General features: G+C 39.6%; 1 protein-coding gene across 1 annotated transcript in view; it reads right to left on the bottom strand.

Moving 5' to 3' along the window:
* Positions 1 to 2011: 2011 nt before the first annotated feature.
* FRK (fyn related Src family tyrosine kinase) overlaps positions 2012 to 25445 on the bottom strand; it is a 52870-nt gene continuing 29436 nt past the window's right edge. Inside the window, exons 3-8 of the mRNA XM_063331096.1 lie at positions 24745 to 24911; positions 23946 to 24114; positions 13460 to 13618; positions 8252 to 8433; positions 5894 to 6059; positions 2012 to 3543 (exon numbers count right to left, since the gene is read on the bottom strand). Of these exons, the coding sequence (XP_063187166.1) occupies positions 3356 to 3543; positions 5894 to 6059; positions 8252 to 8433; positions 13460 to 13618; positions 23946 to 24114; positions 24745 to 24911 (1031 nt within the window). The 3' untranslated portion in view covers positions 2012 to 3355. The remainder of the gene's footprint in view (positions 3544 to 5893; positions 6060 to 8251; positions 8434 to 13459; positions 13619 to 23945; positions 24115 to 24744; positions 24912 to 25445) is intronic.

Here is a 25445-nt window from a genome sequence, read left to right as displayed (position 1 = left end):
AAGTTCTGGCCCCATAACGTACCTGCCTTCCTGCTTTCCCTTGCTTTCAACTTCTGCTAAGAAAAGAGGGTGCACTGCTCACAGGACACACACCAATAGGGTGGAAATGGTGTTCAGGCTTGAAAGACGAAGACTGACTGCACCTCTTCACCTACAGTACATCGCCTTGGGGAGGCCAAATATGCACAGGCTGCCTCAAAGATGAATACAAAATAAACTTATTTGATGCATTGCCTATAATGAGCTGCACCAAAGTGAACCTACCTCTTGCTTTCAGCCAGTGCTGCTGCTTCTCTCCCACCCTGGGCCAGCACACACTCGAGAGAGGCAGCTGGCAGATCCAACCTCCATTAACCACCTGCGGCTGTGCAAGCACGCAAAGAGAAAACACAAGAGAGAAAATGGCAGGATGTAGCAGCAGGGGAACACACCTGCCAGCAGGAGCCCAGCGTGCCAGGCCACATCGCCTGGAGGCCATCACATGCGTGTACCCAGCTCCACACACAGCTCAGCAGGGTGCAGCCCACGGGCAGCTTCTGCTCCTTTCAGTTAAAGGTGGTTCATGGGGCCACACTTGGTAAAGCGAGCTTGAAACAGCTAATTTTGGTATACAACATGTGGGTTGCTACACACACCCCTCATCCTAGCGTCTCATCTCTCCTGGACACCTTTACAGCATCAAACAGAAAGAGGCCTGTCAGGGGTGCTTCAGAGGAGACATGCAACTTTGGTGCACTATTTCACCATCTCAAGGAGCCTCTTTCGGTCATCTGACTATAGGAGAAATTAAGGAGACAAGGCAGTCAACTTCGCTGGATGAACAGACCTTCTATTCCCCATATGTTGGTTTAAGAAGATATTTATTGTACAAATGTGCTGTCTTCAGAATTACTGGCATCACTTCAGTGGAGCCCTACAAGATCCTGCTGACTTCCACCCAAGGGCAAAGGCCATCACACAACAGCTTGGACCAGTTTGTATAATCTGGAATTCTGAAAACTTTGCTGTTTCCCTGCTGTCAATTTTTTTTCCTGGCAACTCATCTTTGGGGAAAAAAAAAAAAAAAGACCTAGACCCCTGTGAACTGCACACATCTGTGCTTTTTAAGATTGTGTTTCTTTTATCAACACTTCTTTTGAGTTGGGCAAACTCAACTTTTATTCTCAACATTCTTAATGTTTTCAGTCTGAAAAATCATCTTAGAAATAGTGCTTGAACATCAAGGTTGCAAGTTTGACACAGAGATCTTTCCAAATAACAGCATTCCTATTCTTATTACATAAACCTACTCTGTGGGATTTGCTAACCTCATACTGTAAGAGTGTAAAAGAGCTCCTAGCCAGATGAGAGACACATGGATTGATGGAGGTTTGATAATCATAAGTAACATCTTGTTGGGGCCATGAGCCAGTAGCTAGCATGGGTCTCAAAACAAACAGGGATGGTATTACAGCACGAGACTTTGCCTGGGAGTCTCCCAGTTCCTGCCATGCCAATTCTTATCAGGATGAGTTTGGCAAAGCCATTTAACCTCTTCTTCTTTCAGAGCGGATGATTACTTTCCAAAATCGTATGGATGCTATGACAGCTAATTAATTATCACTGTATTGTGCTTTACAAATGTAATTAGTATAAAGGGAGTTAGTAGGGAGAAACACTATGCAGAAAATGAAGGTGAACAGAGACAGAACACTAGAAAGACTCTAAGTGTAGTGAGATAGAAACAGGAAAAAAACAATAAATAAGGAAAGGAGTTTTGAATAGCAAATACATAAGAGATGCATACAAAAGAAGAAGAAAAAAAAAAGGTGCGCTGCCTTCCAAAAGTAAAGGAGGGGAAAAGGAAATTAAAAATTAGAAGCAAGGCACTGAGATGAATGGATCTGAAGTATAAAGAGAAGAAAAGAATAAGATGTAATAAAAGACGCCCAGCCTTTAAAGTAATGAATCTTTTCATTTATTTATACCCTTTTTTGATATTAGAGGAAAATGGTAGCACACTCATACTGAGCTCACACTATGCTAACACAGTACAGCTCTTAATTCCTGAATTATGTTGTTAAATAATTAACTGATGAATCATAAGTAAATAATTGAAACTTGGTTCTCTAAGCCTCACAATTGAAAACATAAAACTGTCACAGTGATATCAGGTTTTAGCAGAACCGATATTGTAGTTAATTAGAAAAAATGGGGGAAAAAAACCGCACAACTAAAATCTGTAGCTGTAAAGACTGCTAGCAGAAGCACCTGGGATCCGTTTCCTCATGGAACAAAAAAAAAAAGAAGGATCATCTATTATTTAAATCTACTGTATTAAAGTTACATCTGGAGAAGATGGAAGCATGGATTCCTAGTTCCCCTGCAAAATACCTAGACCTGCCCTGGGCCTTGCCCTGTTGAAGAAGGTCCATGATTTGGGCAGCGGGACAGGAGAAGCTGTCACTCTAAAAGGCTAAGGGAGTCTTGAGTTCATGTTAAAATATCTTTTCCTCCAATATTCCTCAAACTAAGAACTATAAAACATATCCTTACACTTCAATGGACAATAACTCATCGGTTCCCTAGCACTATTTAACAACATTCAGAGCAAACAGCTTCAATAATTAATAATAATAATTGTGTTTATTCTTGTAAAAGAGGAACAGTAGACAAACTAAAAAGATCACTCTTCACATCCATAAAATAAAATAATTCCTTTTCTCTCATGAACATCCGTTTCATTTTCTGATACAGCAACAGCACATGTACTTCAAGTCTAGGCAAGGCAATTAATTTAGATTCTGCTATGATCACAGTCATGGGATTATTTTATTTTTATTTTTCTTACAATTTTTTTTTAAATCTATGCTCGAAGCACAGATCCTGCTCTGCAGAGCCATCACATTCCTTCACGAGAACAACCTCGTGGAGGAATCAAAAATCTAAGGAACAGCAAATAATTATTCCCATAAAGAAATGACAAAATGCTAGCATGGTTATTGAGCAACATCCATTCCATTTGTTCGTTCTTGCAATCTGCTACTTAAAAAATAAATAGAAGACATTTTATTTTTTAGAAGCCCCCCACCCCTCCAGCTTCCTCATGCTTAGTCTTGCAAAACATTTGCCAGCAGCAAAAATTTTAGGTGTCTTTGAGTATCAGCGCAGGGATGAGAATGTACCAGAATCCCTCAGCATCCCCTAAGAACCTGCACGAGGGAGTTTAGGCTGATTTCACAGCCCCCTTCCCTTTCAGCCATGTCAGCTGGCGCCTGTCCAACAGCCCCCGCTGTGGAGGTCCATCAGCCCCCACCTGGGGGTCCCTCAGCCCCCCGCCATGGGGAGTTCATTTCACCACATCCAGGGCGTGGGCCTAGAACTCGGAGTCGGTCTCCAAGTAGCACTCCAGCTGCCCGTAGAGGTCCTTGAAGGTGGGCCGGCTGCCCGCCTCCGCGCTCCAGCACTGCAGCATCAGCTGGTAGAGCGGCTCCGGGCAGGTCGCTGGCTGAGGAAGCCTGTACCCCGTGTTCAGCAACGGGATCACCTGGTGCCCGGCGATACCTGCAAGCCGAAAGGAGTTCATTAGACTACTCCAGGGGTGCTTAGTGACGTCGCTTGTCCCCGTCTCTTACCCAGGCGAGGCAATGGGATGCCCCCACCCCAGCCCGTGAGGCACACGAGGGCAGAGGTGGCTTCAGCGTGTCCCCTTCGATGGTAACATGCCATAGGGGTCACTGGAGGATCCCAAATCAGCAGTTAACATCCACCTTCAGCATTTCCCAGCCCCCTCACCCCACCTGAGAGGCATAGCAAATGGGTTCAGCCCGGTGCAAGGCTTTCCCTCTCTCACCGGTGCTTTGCCAAAATTTTTCTGACATTTTTTTTGCTTAAATTGTTCCTAAATCCCTCTAGTCTCAGTGACTCCAAAATCTCCCAAGAAAATCTGTCCTGCTGCTGAATTTTCCTCACGTTTAGAAAGTTTTCCCTAACATCAGCCCTAAGTTTCCTCTGGCGCAGCTGTGCGATGGCATCCTGCCTGCTCTGTCACCACGAGAATAAACCATTCCCCTACCCTTGCCATACCTTTATATATTAAGACTATGGCCCCTTTCCCTTTCATTTTTCTACTCTTCAAATTACATCTTGAATTGCATGATCTTTACTTCTTTTCCCTAGATCTCTGAATGCAGTGGCGGGTGTCAAGAAGAGGGGCCCAGACTCTTTTCAGTGGTGCCCAGAGGCAGGACAAGGGGCAAACAGGCACAAACTGTGACACGGCAAATTCCATCTCAACATGAGGAAAAACTTTACTTTGAGGGTGACAGATCAGAGCACTGGCAGAGGCTGCCCAGAGAGGTGGTGGAGTCTCCAACTCTGGCGACATTCAAAACCCACCTGGACACGTTCCTGTGCAACCTGCTCTGGGTGACCCTGCTCTGGCAGGGGGGTTGGACTAGATGATCTCCAGAGGTCCCTCCCAAACCTACCATTCCGGGATTCTGTGTTTTCTCAGTACATTACCCACTGCCACCATGGATCAACATAACCCCTTCTCCTAACTGATTACTGAAGACAAACTCCTGAAAGAAATACCAAGTAAGCAAATAGACACCAAGTAAGCAAATAGACGTGGTAAAAGGACAGTCACAATCCCTAGAGGATGGAGTCACCATCCCTAGAGGTATTTAAGAAACATGTAGATTTGGCACTTCAGGGCATGCTCTAGTGGCAGAGATGGTAGGGGTTATTTTGTGTGTGTATGGTTGGACTAGATGGTCTCAAAGGTCCTTTCCAACCATGGAGATTCTATGATTCTGTGATTTTCTACTGTAAAGTTACAGGTAAACTATGCCTTTGCAAAGGGATAATGCTGGACGTGTTTTCAGACAATACCCAGAACCATGGTGTTACATATTTATACTTGAATATTTGTGTGTGTGCGCATATGCACACACCTATAATTTATATAAGAAAGAGTTGAGGATTTTTGGCTTTGGTGTTTTTTGATTTGTTTTTTTGTTTTTTTTTGTTTTTCCCTAGAATGTTTTCACAGGAGATGGGGGCGGGGGTGTCAAAAAGCAAAATAAATTTTTCCTTTTACAGGAAATACCAGTTTGGGACCCTGTGAAATGTAGTTTTTGGTGAACACGCCACCCGTCAGGCCTGCACAGATGCAGCATAACTTCTTTTTGCTTTAGTTCTTCCCTTGTGTTCTCCTCACCAGCACAAAGAGTCACAGTCAATCGCCTCACTGATATCTTGTGTTATTGGAGCCACAGTTCCTCGAGCATTTCTCACAGTGCTAGGAATAATAGCTGCTCTCATACCATTAAATCTACTTTTGAGGTTGGTGATACTTTATTCCTAATTCTTGTGATCCTTCTCTTTATGAAAACTTTCCGCTGCCGTGGTCAAATATGAGAGAAGGGGGTAAAAACACCCTGACTCATTTTTCAGACATCTTCATCCTGAAATGCCTGTGCAGCACTTCACACATATTCTGTTCTTCCATGAGACATTCCCAAAAAAATAAATTAAAAAAGAAAAAAAAAACAAACAAGGGCGGGATGGAGGACAGAAAAACCTTCCCTTTTTCCACATTGCAAGAACTGGCGTCATTGGTCGGATGCTGGAGGGAAATAGTCAGTTGGCTTAGGTGCCTGTGCAATGCAGGTTGACTCCAGCGAGAGGAAGCTTGAATGGCTGCTAATCACAGCCTTTGGAAAGCTTCCAGGGAGCCTGGGGCAGCCAGAAGGTCTGACCCACTAAATGGACCTCGTCTGAACAGCCTTCTTTCCGTGTTTATAGTTTTAACCCTTCAACATGCCCATAGTACAGGCATTCAACTTTTTTTGCGTGTCACTCAAAGCAAGAAAACATTAGACATCATTCTTTAGGTAAAAGCACTTACCAGCATAAGGCATCTTCCCGTAGGTCATTATTTCAAACAGAAGTATTCCAAATGACCAGACATCTGACTTAATGCTGAATTTGTTGTAGCGGATGGCCTCTGGGGCTGTCCATCTCACTGGGAGTTGTGTTTCATTCCTGGCTTTATATACTTTTTCGTTTTCTACCTGTCATGGGTGAAAAACAAAGCACGCCTGATCTTAGATCTGCTTCAGTAAAGCATTTAAGCACCTGACTAAGCTAAGCATGTGCTTAATCTTATCCTATTTTAGCCAAGCACCTGCCTTTCATGGTATTAAAGCACGCACTTTCTGAAGTCTATTGTTGAATTGGGCTTCACAGTTGAGAAATGCTACCGTTCATCGGAGGCTTTTCTAAAGCATTTATCATTTCAAGTGAGCAAGCAGTGTTGGAGTGGCTCGTGATTAATTATGACCCGCTACTGTGAATTCCGGACCTGGCATGCAAGATTTCAAAAGTCTGTCAGGAGTGGCAGTGTAAGCATCCTCCTGACGCTAGAGACCAAATGGCTCCGCGTCTGGTCTTCAGTAAACAGAGAAGGCAAAAGCAAGAGCTAATGAATTTCAGAACCTTTCTTCTGTGATTTATTGCAGTGTTGAAGGGCCATTGACTTTGATAACAGTCACTTAAGCAGGTTTTGGGGACCAAAGAACAAACTCCAAGTGGTTCAAATTAAATTATTAGCTTACAGTTGATCCAATTAATTCATGTAAAGTGAAGATGAAATACGCATAGAAAAAGCAGAATTATTTGCTGGAAAATTTGTGGAATCATGTCCTTAAAGTTCTATAGCATAGACATCTAAAATTTGTGAACATTTGTTCTCTCTTGAATTCCTAAATGCAGTTTAGTGTACATCAGTCACATCCAAGGCTCAGTCAGGTTTTTCACATGCAAACCCAGACAAATGTGTACAAGATTTTGTTTGTTTGATTGTTTTTAATACAGAAATATATGCTTCCCAGCTGTAATGCCCTACAGTTTTGAAAAGACTGGTTGATAGAGTTTTGTATCTACATACTGATACAGTTGGCAACATGACCATAATACTCATTTCTAGAAACAAAAAAAAATATTTCATTATGCTAATTAATGCATACAGAAACACAGATTTCATTTCTCACACCTATGCCTCTGGGATCTTTGCATGTCACCATGTTAATGCTTTGGTTTAGGAGACATAATATTCCTAAGAACGTCTGCCAAGATGGTTCTATGACAGCGTATTTTAGTAAAGTTCAGTTTTAGCAAGAAATGTCAACAGCTGTAAATTATTACCCTCTCTAGTGAGGACAGAGGAGAAAACATTGCAAGCATTGTTCATTTAAAAATATTTTTTTTTCATGTTAAAAAATGTGCAATCTGAACTTATGCATAACTAGAAGAATCAAAATTAAGCAAAAAGCACTTTCAAAGTCCCTTGATGCCATTGTCAAGCCATTATTCTATACTTCACTGTGTAATGAATCCAACTCTGTTATGAACTTCAATTTCTGCTGCTTGAATGGAGAAAAACAAACGAGAAGCAGAGGGCTTTTTTCTCTGTTTTTCCTTCTCAGTGCAAGAACATAAATCAATAAAAACAATAATAAAACCTTAGAAATTGTGGATTACATATTGAAATCCATAAAATATGGCAAATCAAATCTTTCCAACTCTGATCAAATCATTTTCAGAGGTGGGAAATCTCATTTCTAAACCACAGCTCCTTCCTAGGGTGATCTTGGTCAGGGTTACTTGGCATTCCATGTCCTCAAGGGCTAGAGAAAAAAAGACAGCACAATGGCAAAGAACTTGAAACTGCATCAGATTTAAAGCTCTGAGAGATCACTTTATGAACTCCGCTGTTAGTCTTGGAGAGGAATAAGGTCCTTTTATGAATACTACCTCCACTCACAAGCATCACGGAGGCAGTGGGGAAGCGAACAAGGAGAAAATAGCTATCAATGCAGTTTTATATGCCTTCCGTTACAGGCTCAGGAATATAATTTTGCCATCGTTCCTGTGATCTCTCTCCATGTGGCAGACACTAGTGTTGTGGATAAAGGTTGTGCAGCAAAGGGTATTTACAGCTTGCCAGGCCTCTTCCTTGGTGGCTGAGTGGGAAGCAGACACCGGGATGCCATCTTCAGACTGACTCAAAGGCACAGGGCAGCTTCTAACCTTGCATGGCATAATGCAGGCAGAGGATACAGGTGAACACGTTAGGGGTCCTTTTCTCCCTGGGCATGCCTTTTGCCTGAACCCGGCAGTTCAGAGGCTACAGTTCATCCTTTAGTTGGCCTCTTCCACCTTGTTCCCCCCAAGGTTAGAGCCAATTCACCCTCTCACAACCCACCTTAAGAACTCTTGCAAGTCCAAAGTCTGCCACTTTGTAAACACTGTGTTCGCCAACAAGAACATTTCTGGCTGCCAGATCCCGATGAATATAGTTCCGGGATTCGAGGTAAGCCATCCCGGAAGCCACCTGAGTGGCCATGTCTACTTGATGTGGCAGGAAGATTTGGGAGCCTGCATCTTCTGTTTAAAAAGAAGACGACAAGGATACGTAATATTTACGGTATTCAGACAGAAATAACATAACAGCTGACTGGTTCAAATAGCCAACACAAATCAACAAAGCCATGCAATACAATAAAGTAACAGCCCAACCAAATCACAGAGGTTAGTGAATGACACTACTTAAAGTCATGCAGCTAATTTTGCGATAACTGAGTAACCACGCCCGTCCCACCTTCTCTAAAAGAGTGGACACTAAATGCAGCAGCTGACCTGGCCCTAGAGCTGCTAGAGTCAGGAGCTGCTGACAAAGTCCAAAGCAAAAGGCATTTCTCTACCAATAGCAATGCAGATGTTTGCCTTTCTGACAAGTCCATAACCTGTTCCAAACTGTGAGTAAGAGTTAATGTCAGTACTCACTGAGTGTGGCCAAAGCTGACTAAAGATGGAAAAGCACAAAATTAGCCTTGTTCCCTGTTCTCCAATGATTCTTACTAGGAAATATACCATCTGCTGCCAAGCATAACTCTCATTTTCACTTTCCAGTCCACTTGACTGCTTCACGCTGTTATCTCAGTTGCTGCTACTCAACAGCAGGACTCCTTGAGCTGCTTTCAAGCTGACTGCTTCTCTTGTAGAACTTTCTGAAGCAATGTGCATGCCATTCCCACCACTGTAAGATCAGCAAGTCCCAGAAATAGAGATCTTGCAATCAAAGATCGGCTGTTCAAACAAAGTAGTAGAGGAACTTTGAGCAGAGCAACTTGCCTCCACAAATGAAGGAAAGAGCCTCTTAGGCCATGAAAAACTGTAGGCAAAAATAGTAAGACAGGTACCCCGAAAAAAGGGCGCTGGGGTATTACACATTAGAATTCAAATTCAGGGTCTTTGTGGCATTTTGTTGACAGCTGACCTCCTCCAAGCAAAGAATTTATACCCCAAGGTAATCTAGGTAAGACAAATCAGTGTTATATTCAAGCATCACTGTCACCCAAACCCAACCACAGCAGCACTGAAGCATGAGTGCCTACCTCTGTAGCCTCTAATACTCAAAACGGTTTCAATTTTCTGTTTCAGAATCTTAACAGTATCTGAAATCTGAGTGTTTGCTGCTACATTTATTGGTAATTCTCCTTTCTCATTGAGGATGGTGACTTTTCCTTACTGCCTCTGTGTTAAAGAAATAAAACATTTGTAGCTGGCAGTTTTCTGTTGCTTATTTTTAATTGATTTGTAGAGAAAGTGTGTCTTAGCATTGTTTTGCATAGCCTGCTCCAGTTCTGGCATTTTATCTGACCTAACCTTGCAATCACTCCTTATGAAGAGTGTGAAATTCCATTGTTTACTAATCTATTCTGCAATCTCCAGGCCTTGAATTTCTTGCTCATCTGGATGTTCTGAGATGAATAGGTAAAAGAAATTAATTTTAAATTATTAAATTTGCCCTGTATGTGTATTGTCCTACTTCCTTTTTGAGGCTAAACTCATTGTCATGCTAATCAGGCACTAAGATTATTTACTTCTATTGTTGACTCAGAAAGTCTTTTCCTCTCCCACACATATGTTTAATAGCTGCCTTGACCTTTAAAAGAGAGAGGGAGAAAAATCAGGCTATGTGAAAATCTATGACTTAACCATCAAGAAAATCCATCATCAGGCCACAGAATAATATAACACTCTGAAGTTTTACAGTTCTGATAACTGTCAGGCATCAACATTTATTATTCAGCTTGCTGGACAAAAAAAAATCCACAAGTGACGCTTATGTTGTATTTAATCAGAAAATAACTAAATATGTACAAGTACCTTGCATGAGTACCTGGGGTTTGGAAACTAGCTTATGTGACTCAGTTTAAAAATCCCTCTCTCCACGTTCCCTTTCTGCTCCTTCATCTGCACAGGCTGTGAACTACCTCCCGGTGAAAGCAGACAAGGACGCAGACAGACTCGAGCATGGGTTTGTCATTGCTCTGCTGATGCTCCGGGTTCTCCTGAAACAAGCTTGCTCCAAGAGGCAGAACACAGCAATGTCATGGCAAAAAAAAGGATGACTCATAAGCCTTGTGTTAATGAGCTGCTTCAGTGCAGACTAGGAGTTAAAGCTGCTAAACTCTCCCTGACTCGTTCCCTGCAGGACACACAGGTGCACTGTGTTAGAGGACAAGGACGAGATCCACCCCTAATGGTGCAGTTGCAGCTGAAAGATTATTTCTTCCAGTCTGGGCCCTGTTTGGGATCCCAGATCAGGCTGACCTACTGCCTTTCACACGTGGGCTGAGAGAGGGGAAGAGGCCTCCATTGCCCTGACTGCTGCGGTATTTCTTGGAGGGTTCCTCCCTGTGTGCTGGTTCTGCACTGCTGCTGTGCTGGAGCTGAAGAAGGGAAAGCTGTTAAGGAGGGGCCTCAGTGGATCAGGAGCTGCAAACTGTGCACAAAGACGAAGCACAAGTCCCTTTGGGATCTGAAATGCAAATCATGTATGGTTGTCTCATAAAGATTTATGACTATACCTCCAAAATCCCAGGTTGGGCCAGCCAAAGCGCACAAGTACAAGCACAGCACTGTATTAGTACAATTACAGAGGTTTCCAGACCAGAGCCAGCTCCCATCTGGCTGGTTGAGAGCAGGTCAGAAGAGTTTCCAGCTGTATTGATATGGGTATACATGTGCTTTAGTTTGTTTTAAAGTTTTTTAAAGAAGGAAAAACTACAACAAAAAACCAAAGTTAATATAACTTCCACACTCAAAGCCAGGCACTACTGGTGAATTTATAAAACCTTCCAACGGATTATTTTTTATCCTATAAAAAAATGCAGTGCCTCTATGTCCTGTTTTACTAATATTTTTTGAGACAACTATTGCCCTCATATGAAAAATTTATTAGAAAAAATATTAAAGAAGGCTTAGGGTCTGCACCCTGTTCTAAGCAATCAATCACAATACCTCATATAAGAAAGACAGCCAAATATTCTCATTGACAGATGCCTGACAATAAATAAGTAAATAAATAAATAAGCAACGCTTTCCCCAGTTGAGACCATTGCCTCCATAATAATTCATCGAACTTCAAGACTGCGTCCCTGCCAGAACAAGCCCCAGGTCTAGCAGAATTGATAAAAACACTCATACGTTTATGACAATTTCATTCACATCCAATAACGAGAAGTTTTCACTTGCATTTTTCTCACACTGGTGGCAGCTCAATAACTCTGCATAGCAGCGTTCATCAAGAAGTATCCCAAAGTACATTCACAGGGTGCACAGGGAATTCATGTGCCCATCATTACTAAGTAGCTGTCGCTATGGTGGAGCGTGCTAGTCACTACGCATGAAAAATTAGGGATTTTTAAAGCTGGGAAAACATACCATGCATTTCTAGGAGAGGAAATTTAACCAAAGAATGATCTCTGGACTTTGCCTCTGTTCCAGTTTGACATATTAACCCATAGTGTACACAGAGGCAGCAGCCTTTTGGAAATATTTTCCAGGTTCCTGCAGTGGCTGAGTCTCAAGAATGCTTATCAAGAGCTGTGCACTGACCGCCGGCCGATACAGATCACTTCCAGTCACTGAGCTTTATGCAAGCTTCAAATCTCTTTTCTTATTACACTGACAGCAATGACTTTTCTCTCACCAATACCTATAAAAGCACCTGGATCTCTGCTTCCACCTCTTAGTTCTGTTTATCCCCCTGCGCATAGGCCATCAGACAAGGAGAGATACCACTAGGCTGGGTTTCAACTGGCCATTTTTACGGATATCTTGACGGCTGCCTGCAAACCAACTGACTTTCCACAGTCTCTCTGATGCGGGGCTACAGGAATGAGGGCTCAGCCAAAGATCAGGCTGCAGACACACGCTGCCTACAGCAAGGGCAGCTGCTGTGCATATGCTGGCAACTGATCACTCATGCGTCCCTGAGATGTTGTGCTCTGCACACAAACAGGCCAGTTTTCACCTGTGACTCATCCTGGCTTTTTCAGAGCTACTTCTCCAGTGCAGTAAGTGTTTTCATGCCCAGTAATCATTTCCTGATGTGCCAGGCTCTTTCAAGCAGATAAGCAGCAATCTGCACACAAAAGCACCAAAGATGAGAATTTAAAGGCAATTTGTGCCTTGCTACCTCTGGCCACTAAATGCCTACAGAGCTTTAGATGATCGGGCCCAAGGGTCTTGCAGCCTCTCAGGGCAGTGCCTGGTCGAGCTGTCCCTCTACCAGAGATTTCTTTAGCTGTAATCATCCTTCCACCGAGCCTCACTTCAAAAATGGTTCCACAGAGAAGACGGGGGAAAGCGTGTGTCATGGTAAATGCTGCCTGTGGTATTTCACAGGGCTTTGCTTTAAGGGCTGGATAGAGAGACGGAATTTAGCAGGACAATCACAGTGAACATTTTGTCTTCAAGAGACCATTACAGCTTTGGAGACATTTAGCATCTCAGAGACGTCTTCTAAACTGAAAATGGGTAGCAACACTAGAATCAAGCATTTCTCAATAGCAGGGGTGAACTTAAAGTGCAATCATTATGCTAGTCTGTTTCAGGCTGTACGACTTTATTTTTAATTATTATTTGCCTTCAAAAGAGCACTTTGAAGTGCTGCTGAGATAAAAGCCCTGATGCGATAGGCAAGGGGACAAATTCACAGTGAAAGGCTATCCCTGCCTAGTAATAGATTTCAAAGCTGTTAAGTACATTTTGTGCAAGTGCCTCTATTTCATGTCAAATATGATGACCTATCCTTCTGCATGGTTGTATTTTTATTCTGTCAGGGTATGTTCCCGTCTACTCATAGAACTATGTGGAAAAATGTGGGTCATTATAAAGCAAGAATCAAACTGTGAATGTGATTCTCTCCTGCTTCTCAAATACTTTGGCACGTCAAAAATTCATAAACCTCTTTCTTTCCTCTTTTCTCACCTCCACACACAACAAATAATGTAGCTTTTATATTAAACCAGAGTGTTGTACTTCTATCTTTTATGTTAGTGTATTTACTAAACTGACATCTGTGGCACCCCTTGAAATTAGTTTATAGTCGTTTGCTTACTTTGAAGGTATTCTAGAAGACTTCCATATTTCATCAGCTCGGTAATAATATAAATTGGGTCCTCCAAAGTACAGACAGCATAAAGCTGTATAAGCTTTGGATGTCTCAAGTTCTTCATTATTTGTGCTTCCCTCAGAAAGTCCCTTCGATCCATTGAACCTGAAACAACAGCATTATAACAAAACATAAGCTCAGGTTATTAAAGGCCTTCCTACCAGCCTGACAGTCTTAAGGGAATAACTGAGATTGTTTTCTGTCTTTCAAAGTACATTAGCATCTCAAATCTGCACAGTTCCCACAGAAAACAGACAGAGCAGCTGAAATAAACAGTTAATGAGTGAAACACGCCGGTTGCGCAGGGACAGAGAACGTATATGTTCCAGCCACCAGAAATATAAAGGCCAAAATTAACGTCCTCCAGGCCTCCCCCCGGCAGAAAAAAGTGAGGCTGGAATGTTAACTGATATAATTTAAGCAAACAATTATGTCACAACTAGTTAACAAAATGGCCAGAAACTGAGGTAAGAGGGCCTAGGTAATGAACATAAAATTTCTGACAGAAAGATAGTGTTGCAATAAGAATTTGTTGCACTATTTTTTCTGCTTCAGCAATCAAAGCCTGAAAGCACTGAAATCACTTCAGCATGTAAGGAGTGGATGTGTGCATTTTATATACATAAATACAAATACCTATTTATAATGTTCACATAATATACAAATATAAATATACAGATAGTCTCATAGTCATCTTCAACAACCTTATTAGAAATACGAAAGTATGCCCAGATGTAACAGTGATTTTACACTCCCTTAAAAGCAGAATTATCCTAACAACTAACGATCCCAACTTTTTAAGTGTTGCATAAAGTCACAATATCTCTAGTTCTATTAATATACAAAGTGAGTCAAAGCATAAGCTATGTCAAAGAAACAATACAGAAATGGCACAGGGAGATAAAGTCAGTGGCAAATTTAGGATTAGAGCTCATACATCCTGAACAGGGGACTGATTAGAAAAAAACATGCACAAATAAGGAAGAAAAGCTTCCTCTGTGGATAATCCAGTAGTGTTCGGATATCCTCAGATGTTTGAGGAAGATGGTAAATAACATCTACTTCACAATACTTGTCACAAACAAATGTGAAATTCTCCAACTACTCAAATGTTTCCTCCTCCCAAATCAAAATAGTTTCATTAAGAAAAGATTACAGTGAACATTTGGGGAAAAAAAAAAATAAATCTACCTAAGTCTAGTCTGCTCTATGCCCTGTTCGAAACCAAACTCTTAGTATAAGCAGACTGAGTCATTTGAGAAGCTAAGGCTGCAAGATGAAGAGTCTTTATTTTATGGCTTTTTAACATTAGGTAACCAACAAGGTTCGTTTGGGAGTTTGGCTCTGTTCCAAACACGGTTGTTTAAATGAAGTGAAATGCTGGGAGGATGCTAAATGGCTCAGCAATAAAACTCCATAAGAAAATCTGTTCTACACCTGCCTTGAACGCTGCCTCCTGAAAAGTGCTCCAACCTATTTCCCGAAGCACAGCAATGAGTACATCAGTGCAAGAGGAATGACTCAGAAATGTTTCTGATGTAGACTTTAGGAAAAAACAGCCACTCGACATTGCAACTTGTGAGAGCAAAGATTATTGCAAGGGACAGGTACTCCTCTCTCCGGTGTCCTCATAGTTTCCTTGGCAATCCCACAGGGTCCAATTTAAAAATATTTTACAGGATGCCATTAGGAGCAATGGCGAAAGGCAATGGACTTCCATGCCATCAATAAATGGATAGCAGCCAATAATACATCTCCTCAACAGGTACGGGCTATACCCATTTCCTTTTGTCACTGACAGAGGAAAGTGGCGGCCTGCATGAAAAGTAAATGACTCATACTTAGCCTGGATAAAGCAGAGATTATGACAGTCAGGTGGAAAAAATAATTATCTGTAATGCTAACACTATGTCCCTTTCCTATTTAGAGCAGCACGATCCTTACAGGTTTATTTCAATTTTCCACTAATCCTAGATTTTTTTACAAAAAAAAAAAAAAAAAAAAAGACTAGGGTTATCTTCAAATGGTTTGGATTCACTTTGATACCTATTTAATATTGTTGTCCATTTGCTTACTCTTTTCAAGATATATGTATCGTGGAAATAATCCTAAAGTCTACAGAGAAGCTGCATGGTATGAGGTATTCTGCTTCCAAAGATAAATGCATAAGTGTGACTAGTGATTTAACACCAGTGCCAAAATTTGAGATGTTGATCCTAAAAAGGACGAAGTATTTGCTAACTTGGGGTCTACCAAATCACCTGCCCTCTATGGATCATTATACAGGATTTCTTCACACCATTGAAAATGACAGTCTGATTTGTCCCCATCATCAAAGTTTGCCTACAAGGAATCTCTCAGTTTAATCATGCTATAAACTTCTTCCAACAAACTGAAACCAAGCAACATGTTTTTCGCGTATGACAACTTCCAATAAATTGATCAGGAGGGAAGTATTCTTTTAGCTGAATGGCAGCAATTCGTCCTTTACGCTGTAAAAGTAACTAATAACAACAATAACAAAGCAGTGACAAAAATCAGTAAGTATTTCCTGCATATTTTAAAGAGCATGTGTAAATGTTCAGTTTTACTTAGTTTATATCTTAAAATAGCACAAGTAGCAGATAGTGACCAAAACAAATAATGGGGTTTTTTTAGTTTGTAGTTGAATTACGTGTGTGTTTAACAAAGTATAAGTTTTCAGCTGTAAGCGGTAAACACAGGATGAAGAGCCCGTTACTGCAAGTAGAAACCACTTGATCAAAAAACAACTAGTTAATAGAAGCCTTTACTGAAACAATTATCCCTTGTGTAAGACACCGGTTTGGGAGTAGATTGAACAGTACCTGAAGAAAATACGGTTTTGGCAATTTGCTTTTTGAATGAAAAATGTTTTTGTAAATGTCAAAGCCCTTCTTAAGAATAAAATGTTGGAATATGTTTCTTTGATGTCTTCTATGATGTGATGTTTTTGCCAGAAATCACCTCTAATTTAATCCTATTTAAAGCAGGTATATCAGTTCTGATTACTTTATGAAAATATTTTGTTCGAGAATTGAGGAAGCTTCACATTACAAGATAAACACTGATAATTTGGAAATGAGTTAGAGAGAAAGGTCAGTTATTTTTACATAGTTTCCACTGGCCTAAATGTAAGTGTTCCTTAAATATTTGATAAGCCCCTCCAGAGACTATTTTTTTGCAACCTTCAATGAGCCCTCCCAAATGACTTCAAAGAAACCTTGTACTTCAGAGCAACCTTGTCTTCTGAATAGGTTTATACAAAGTGAACTTATGTACAGAATACTGTGATCTTCTTAAAAAGTTTATGTGTAATAAAGAAATAACATTAAAAGTATAAGTTCTTGGTAACACAAGAGACGGAGTGTAAATTATTCACGTTAACAGGAGAATGAGATAGGTACCTGACAATCCTCAAGCAGCTTTCTCACCATGCAGAAGTGAACTTACAAGTTAGTGTAAGGTTATGTATCAAACTAAACTGAATAAAAGAATTTCTTTGTTCAGAGAAATCAGGGGACTTTACTGAGTGCAAAGCTTTTTACACTGCATATGCACTAAAGAGATGACATATTGAAGGGATGAAAATATTATTAAAACCTTCACCGACAGTACCAACCCAGAGACTATTTTGAGAAAGCCTCCTAAAAAAAAATCATGCTTGGGCAGCTTCCATGCAAAGACAGAAGCTTGAGAGATGCTTTACAATATGATAATGACAAATGCATCTGTCAACTTGAACAGGCATAAGGAACTTTTTCAGATATGATTAATTGGTGATGATAGATGCCTGCTTTGCATGCTGACGGTTGAAGAAGCAAGTTAGCCCAGACAATAGGTTCTAGAGAATCCATCACGCTCAGCATAGGACAAAGTGCAAATCCCTGCTGCAATGATTTCCACTTAAATAGGAAAAACAATGCCTCAGTGAGGAAATAAAAACAGAAATGTGAAATGACATGTTCAGGGACCTATAGCAAGGCAGTGCTGTGCAGAGCCAAGAACAGAAATAGCAATTTCTGGCTTCTAGACCATTTCCCTATTTGCTGATCCCTACACCTCTTTGATGATTGTGGGTCAACAACTCAAGAGTCAGAGATGTTCCTTACGGCAAAGATGTTCTTGTTGTTTTTTCTTTCATTCACACATCTGTCACTACATTTTTGGCTGGTAAAATGTCACAGATGTCTCCAAAGCAGCGTCAAACACTTGTGCACAAATGAGAGGATTATCTGAATGACGGCATCACATTACTTACTGCTTTTTGTTTATAGTCACAGTGATCAACAGATTGGTTCAACAAAATCTATAGTTCTTTCTGCACCTTCTCATCCAGGAGCCTTACATTTTAATCACTGTGGCCTAGAAATACTAATGTTCATCCAACTTTTAAACCCAGCTGGAGTGCTTTTAATGAACTGCTGAAATGTTTAAGTAACTCAGAAGCTTGAAGAAGCTTACCATTGGTTCATGTAATGCAGTTCTTCAGCACAGGATGGATGGTTCATGTTTATGCACCTATATATTCCCTGTGGAAATTTGATCTTTGTAGCACAGTGAACATAGTAACAAACCCACACTGCTCAATGTTTTCACTTGATGCCTAAAGTGATTGTGTACTCAGTCATACCTCTATAAAGTTAGCTTCCTTTGATATTAGGATTACTGCATAAGGTAAGGAGGTGTATAGACATTTGAAAATGCAGTCATGGGATTCTCCTCTGAGGGAGTATTATTTTTAATGTAAACACTAATTTGGGATAATATATAGAAGAGTATTAAAACAAGACTGCATAATCAGAGGGCAAGTAGAAAAGGAAATCCATCATGGACATCCTAGGGAGGACCAAACAGACAGAGCACGGAAGGAGGTACTCTTCAGCTTCTCTGCAGCACAAAAAAAACCCTAAAAACAAAACCAAAAACAAACCCTCCTGCTCCATTGACATTTTCCTCTGGACCAGATCCTACTTTGGAGGTTGCCGGGAGCACAGTGTGAACAATTGGATAGAAGATCAAAGAAGAGGGAAAGTCAAATCTTTGGACATTTATGATTATTTCAGAGGGGATGCAGCAGCAACCATGGCTGATAGGCTGTCTTACCAGTGGTGTGGTCTCCCCTTCCCATGCCACTCTCCCCTGGATGTTTGTGGGAGGAACAATAAGAGGGTGGATTAAAATTGCCAGAAATAATGAGGGGAGAAGGGGAAGAGAGGAAGGGGACAGAAGGGAAAAGGGAAACAAAGACGAGCAGGAGTTGGAAGTACATTACCCCATCTCTGTCCTTCGCAACGGAGGGTACTGTCCAGGGGACAAAATTATACAGTGCAACCTCTGAATATAACACCAGGAAGTGATGAGATGACACAGAAAGCTGGTGTTTATGATTTTTAGCATAATGACTGCCTGTCTCAAACCCACAAATGAGGTTTAGGATAACCAAAAGTTCTAAATATTGTTGTATTAATGAAAGATATTAAAGATAATACTTGCTATTACTTTAACAAAAAGACTCTTAATTATGAGTCTTGTGACTCTTCCTGCAAGGTTAATAGAAATGTTATACAAATATAAATATCACAGACTAATCATTCTGACATTTTGAAGGTCTCTATAATCCACCACTGGCTCTGAAAAAGGACTAAAAAGTCAGGGGGAAAAGTGGTTCTGGATCAATGGATTTCCTCAGTTTTGTTACTGCTGTAAATTCTGTGGAATTACAGAACGCTGCTGGTAGCTGGATTCACCTCCTGCAACTGTAGGCAATTATTCAGGCACCTGGACCTGAGCTAGTTGTCCAGACTTTACAATTAAGGGGGAAAAAAAGTGCTTTAATAGCATATTATTCTCTCATTGTAATGTACATTTCTAATCTATAGTATGATTTATCTGACATGTCAAGTGCTTATTTCTTCACACTAATTATTGAAAAAGCTTGGTATATCATCTAAGATGTTAGATGCCTAAAAATAGGAAAAATGTAGCTAGTACACTACGCATCAATGTTTCTGAAAGAAACACTTGTGAAATTTCCAGTTTGTGTGCAATATCTGAAAAATTGGCTCTTGCTCCAAATGGAATGAAAACAGATTTCTGAATACCCTAATTACTCTCAAGTCAGAAATCACACATTTGCATCAAGTGAGAACTGGCTCTGGGAAATGTCCATCACTGACATCTCACCAGGATTCTGGGAGTTTAATTTTTTCCTACAGGTTGGAAGGTCATCTACCTAAACAAGATCATTTTAAGTCTTTTAGCAGCAATAGATAGAAATTAATGTAAATCCATAAAAACTATCTGAGAAATGGGGAGAGTACCATATAACAAGAAATTATATTTAGCCTTCCTAAAGACAATTAAAAATTGGGTTAATTTGCTCCGTGTGTACCTCCAGAATGGAAAGAAAATACTACGCATAAGAGAAGGCTTTTACTTTAATTCAAGAAGACATAACAAGAGTTAAAGGGAAGATATCAGGTAAATCCAGGTGAGAAATTAGGCCCACAGTCTTATAGGCATACTGATATACCATTGATACAAACTGTCAAACACAGCAGAGGCAGCTTCTCTCTGTGCCTCCATCACAGGGCTAGAAGACTTCTAGTTATTATCTAGTCAAGAACAAGCTGTGTTTTGATTAAATATAAATACTCTATCTCAGCAGAGAAGTGAAATGTAATGGCATATAACAGCAAAGTATTCAGACTGTACATGAACTAGGACAGATTTACACTGCAAAATAATGCTCAACAGAACAACTCAAACTAGCAGAAATCCCTTTGGGCCTTCAGGCCTATAAATTTACGACATACTGATTGCATTATGCTCTTCTATATTGTTTGCGATGTGATTACCTTACTTGATTAACCTGACGCTGCTTGGAAATGAAAGCATGGTTTCACAATTTCTCTGGTGGTAAAGCCATTTAAAACAGAACCCTCTCTATCTCAATCCCCTATATTTGCCAGATCACACTCCTCTGTTGTTATGATGACTTTCTTTTCCAGTGGGTCTACACTGTAAAGTAGCTTAGCAAAAAGACTTTGCTTTAAAATACTTCTCCCTTCCATAGTGTAAAGACAACTGATTTAGACCTTTAAGCCAAGCAACAAGAGAGGACCGTTTTGCAGTGTGTCACACTTGAAGCCTGAAATATTGCCTATGTGAATATTGGAAGCTTCAATCATCAACATACAACATGATGCATTTCTTGATTACTCAGGAACTACTATGTTTTCCATTCACTTACCATCTTTATATTACGATGAATGAAATTATCAGATGTAGCCTTTGCTATAATTTTATTAGTACCAAGCTAAGAATTTATTACTCAGATTAAGGTGAGGGTATTGGGGGTTTTCTTTAATTATTGAAATGTTATTCATCATGAGTAATGATGAGAACAAGCTATGGAAAACCAATGTGCTAATTGATTAGAGCAGCGCACTCCAAGTAGTGAAGAACATTGTACAGAAGAGGGATAATTCCCTAGAGAAGTATACTACAAGGTTAAATGCTTCCATTTGAGACTGTTTGAACTGTTTTTATAGAATGAGATGATAGTTCACAAGTACAGTGATAAGAGATTCAGTATTACCTATACAATTTATCAAGATAGCTTTGAGAATCAAAGTCTTCATTCTGAGCATCACTAAGTGCAATGCACGACTTCTCTATCACAGTATTAGCTCACAAACTCTTCACTACCCAGACATCACATCCAGGTGAGTCTTGTGTCTGCCCTAACTCAATATAACCCACTGTGAAATCAATGAGGCTACTACTGTTGACCTTAACAGGAGGCAGACTACAGTGAAAAAAACAAAGATGGAAAAAGTATTGATTAATCAAGGCCTTTTCCCCAGCTGAACTATGATACTACAAAAAGCATCACAGCTGAAGTGGCTTCTTCCTCTGCACTGTGCTAGCCTGTATGTAAATATTATGTTTATATTCCAGTGCAAAATTTAATTTTTAGCTAATAAATATATTTAAGAAGTCTATGTGATCAATTTTTATTGTTTTATAGTCTTCTGTAAGTGCATTCTCAGGACATCCTATTAGTATAGAAACCAAAAAAAAACCCTTCTTCTTTTCCTGCTCATGTTGTGCTGGAAGTATTTTGATCTCCGTGTGCTTTATCAGCAAGACATTAAAAGGATAATGAATTGAACAACAAAGAACAGATCTCCACAGATATGTTTGGCCTTAAATGTTTGGCAGTCGAAGGGAAGGGGAAGGGGAAGGGGAAGGGAGAAGGTAAATTGCAGCTGGAACTTGCCAGTAGTATTTCATGTATTTCCGGGAAGTCTTGTCAGTTCTAACTGAATCCTTTATTAAAATAGAAGTTTGTTTCAGATAGAACTGATAGAATGTACCGTCCCCATTATACAAAAGGCAAAGCTGAATTAAGAGTTTTTAAATGAGTTATTAAGAGGAGATGAAATGTGATTAAGATAGCTTCCCATTTTTGAATATGCAATGAGATAAACGTCAGCTCCACTTTCCCACTAAAGAAAATAAGTAGAAATGCATGCATTACAATTTGTTCAAATTCTAATTATTTTGTTTGATGAGAAAAAAATCTTTTCCTGGAGTGCTAATTGCCACATATTTTCTTAAAGATGAAAGAAAAGACAATTTCTAAAAGAAAATTTAATGTCACAAAAATTTAAGATAGTTTAGTCTTGTTTTTCATTTGAGCTTCATTAGTTTCCTTCTTTAAATATTGTTTAAGAGATCTCACACTTTAGGAAGAACCCTTCAGTCCTCTGCAATAAAACAGACTTGTCCAGATGTTGGACACAGATGGAAATATTACATTCTTGTCGTATGGAGAACAAAGGCAAGCATCATATTGGGCTGTTTAAACAGAGGTCTAGCACGTCAGAAACATGAAGCAAATCCCTCTCTTTACACACCTAGAGTTGTTCTTCCTGTTAGCATCATACTTGGAAAAAAATATGGTTACCACCTGGAACAGCCCAGTAAAGATCTTCTGAAAAAAATGGGACATCTAAAACACCAGAGCTACACGAAGAATCTCTTAGAGCTGTTTAACCTAAAGAATATAAGACCAAAGAGGATCTTGGTAACAGTTTTCTAGTATGTACAACACTGCTGCAAAGAGGAAGAAAATAATAGGTAGTCTTTAATCATGGTGGGTAACACAAGAGGTCATGGGCTTGTACTGCAGAATGCTTCAGGTCAGACACCAGGAGAAAAAGACTGGTTTGAGAATTGTAGTTTCAGAAGTTAATAGAAATAAGCATATGGATCCCTATGACAAAAGGTATAGGCTAAGTATAGGCTACTGTCTTAGGAAAGAGAAATGGACAAACAGATTTCAAGATGATTTCTGGGTCTCTAGGGAGAAGCAACATTTTACTGAAAAAAGCATGCTGTCTTTCACATGAATTATAGAAGGCTTTTAGTCTGAGCAGTTTTTCTAATTTCAGTTAAGCAGAGAAAAAAAAGGTGCTTATTTGTTTTCAATTGGCAAGTTCCAAAACACAGACAACATCCTGATACAAGATAGCCCTCAAATGCATGCTTAAATTCCTCCCTGTTCAGGAGACCATTCAAGCAGGGCTCAAGAATATTTAGTTGTTTTCTGAATCAAAGATCTGAATCTGGTCTGCTTCCTGAAACATGATCATTAATGCCCAACACAAGCTTTTTCAATTAACAACAACTCATTATATTGATATCACTTTTTAAAAAACCTGTATATCATCCAGGCTACCTTTCTTATCTATGTTGTTCTTGCCATCTGCTGGCAGATATTTTATGTTGTCAATTTAAAATGCACAAATTACTTGAAGTTAATGAAAAATAATTAAGCCAAATGTTAAAAGTTGTATTAGTAACAAGCCTATATTATATGCAAATATTGGGTATTAATGTTGTGTATTAAAAACTTTGAGAAATGTTACTCAATCTGTATTAAGATTAAAGCACTTCTTAAATACAAACTTAACATAGTACATATTCTATATTACCAAAGAAATTATTACAACATAGCATCTAACCACTAAAAGAAATTCTACAGATGACAAACCAGTAGTAAATTGATTACTTCACCTACAGATCAAATGTAGTCATTCAATTCCATACAAGCAATATTGTACAAAAGAGATGGCCTTGCTGGGGTTGGCTCTTTATGTAATACAGATGTTGAATAAGAATGAGTTCAGTTCATAACAGAAACAGAAAACTGTATAAAATTGTAATTCAAAATACCAAAAAATATCTGGACCTTGAGCTTTACTAACTTCCTTGTTTAAGTGCATGGATTTTTAGAATGGTTGCACATATGGACAGGCTCTCTTTTCAGTAGCATTTGAAAACTAAAGGAGCACCCTTGATAACATTTCACATTATTAGCATTTAAGAGTAATTCACATACCTGGTTTTAATGTTTTGATCGCCACAGAGGTGGTATTATTCCACAGTCCTTCCCATACCTCACCAAACTGACCAGATCCTAATTTTTTCAACAATTTCAGAGATTGCCGGTCTATCTCCCACTGATCGACCGTTTTATATGACAAATCAAAAGTAGTAGGAGTTTGTAACTGGTAAAAGAAAATAAATTATAAAGTAATTGAAACTTCTGATAGGTTTTCAACAGTATACACATGTCATTGTTAACGGTGTCATGTACAGTTGCAACTGATATAAATAATGCTTCCTTAGAGTACACACGCGTGATAAAGTAACCTGAGAGCATAAAATACAGCCCACACCCCAGGTACTTTTTGTTAGAAATAAGAAATATTCTAAAGAAAATATCCTGTCATTAAAAGCAAAAATTAGAAATCACCCCTCTAGCAAGCTTTTTGAACAGTGACGTATTGCTTGCCTCAACCCTGTGGTATTGCTCAGTAATTACTTATGGACAGCTAGAGTTATGAAGTTGGAGATTTCATCTCCATATACATTTATAATAAGGTATTCATAAATCATGATTTGGCATATTTTCTCCTCCAGCCACATGATGATTTGTTCAAAATGGCATGGTATTCTATTATTAAGATGTTAGCTTTAAGAATGAAACTGTAGCACTACTCAGAACTTCCTGAAAATAAGCAGATCATCAACATTTTTAAATGGTAGAAGCAGATACGGGGTTAACACTTTCTGACTGGTATCTGATGAGTTAGATAAGAAAAAAATATGCTGCACAATGTAGCATCCACTGTCACCTTTAGGCATGGCTTTCCGAGCACCACGCAGAGGTCACCATCACTGTTCTTACTGTAATAGTCAACAAACTCATGCAGAGTTTTGAAAGTTTTCCTTCTGGTTAGGAAAAAGCCTCTTTCATCCAGCTTTCCGATCAGGTAGTGCTTCACAGATACACCATCAAAAACTGAAAAGATTTAAATATATTCAGTTTCCAAGAACTATAGCAATGGCACAATATAGCTTACGGACAAAACATCATAATTTTCCTAAATATATTTATGAGGATCTTAAAACAAATAATTTTAGTTTCAAAGTTGACAGCTATACAAAATCTCTGACACAAAAATACACGAAGACATCTTCCGTGAGGCAGCTCATATTTTCAATCTTGTAAGGCACCAAAACCAGCCAGGAGCATCTAATTCACAGTAATAATTTAATCAGTTTTTAATATTTCATTTATCAATGCTAACATTCCAAATAGCAGCTGCTAGGCTGGCAGGCATTTTAGAGCAAACAGATCAACCCTCCACACAGCCACGACTCTCTGGAAAGCACTCACATCTTCCATGGATTTTATTGAGTTTTATGCATGTTTGGAATATGTAAAAATCAGGCCAATAATGCTCTGGTTATAGTATCTGATGACTCCCTTTCCATTGAAATGTGTTTCATTCTCATCTATTCTTTCCTAATCAACAAGACCTTTCTCTCCTCA

Source organism: Chroicocephalus ridibundus, chromosome 3 (assembly GCF_963924245.1).
Source record: "Chroicocephalus ridibundus chromosome 3, bChrRid1.1, whole genome shotgun sequence".
Taxonomy (NCBI): Eukaryota; Metazoa; Chordata; class Aves; order Charadriiformes; family Laridae; genus Chroicocephalus; species Chroicocephalus ridibundus.
The sequence above is the reverse complement of the archived record's forward strand: the minus strand, read 5'-3'. Positions and strand labels throughout refer to the sequence as shown.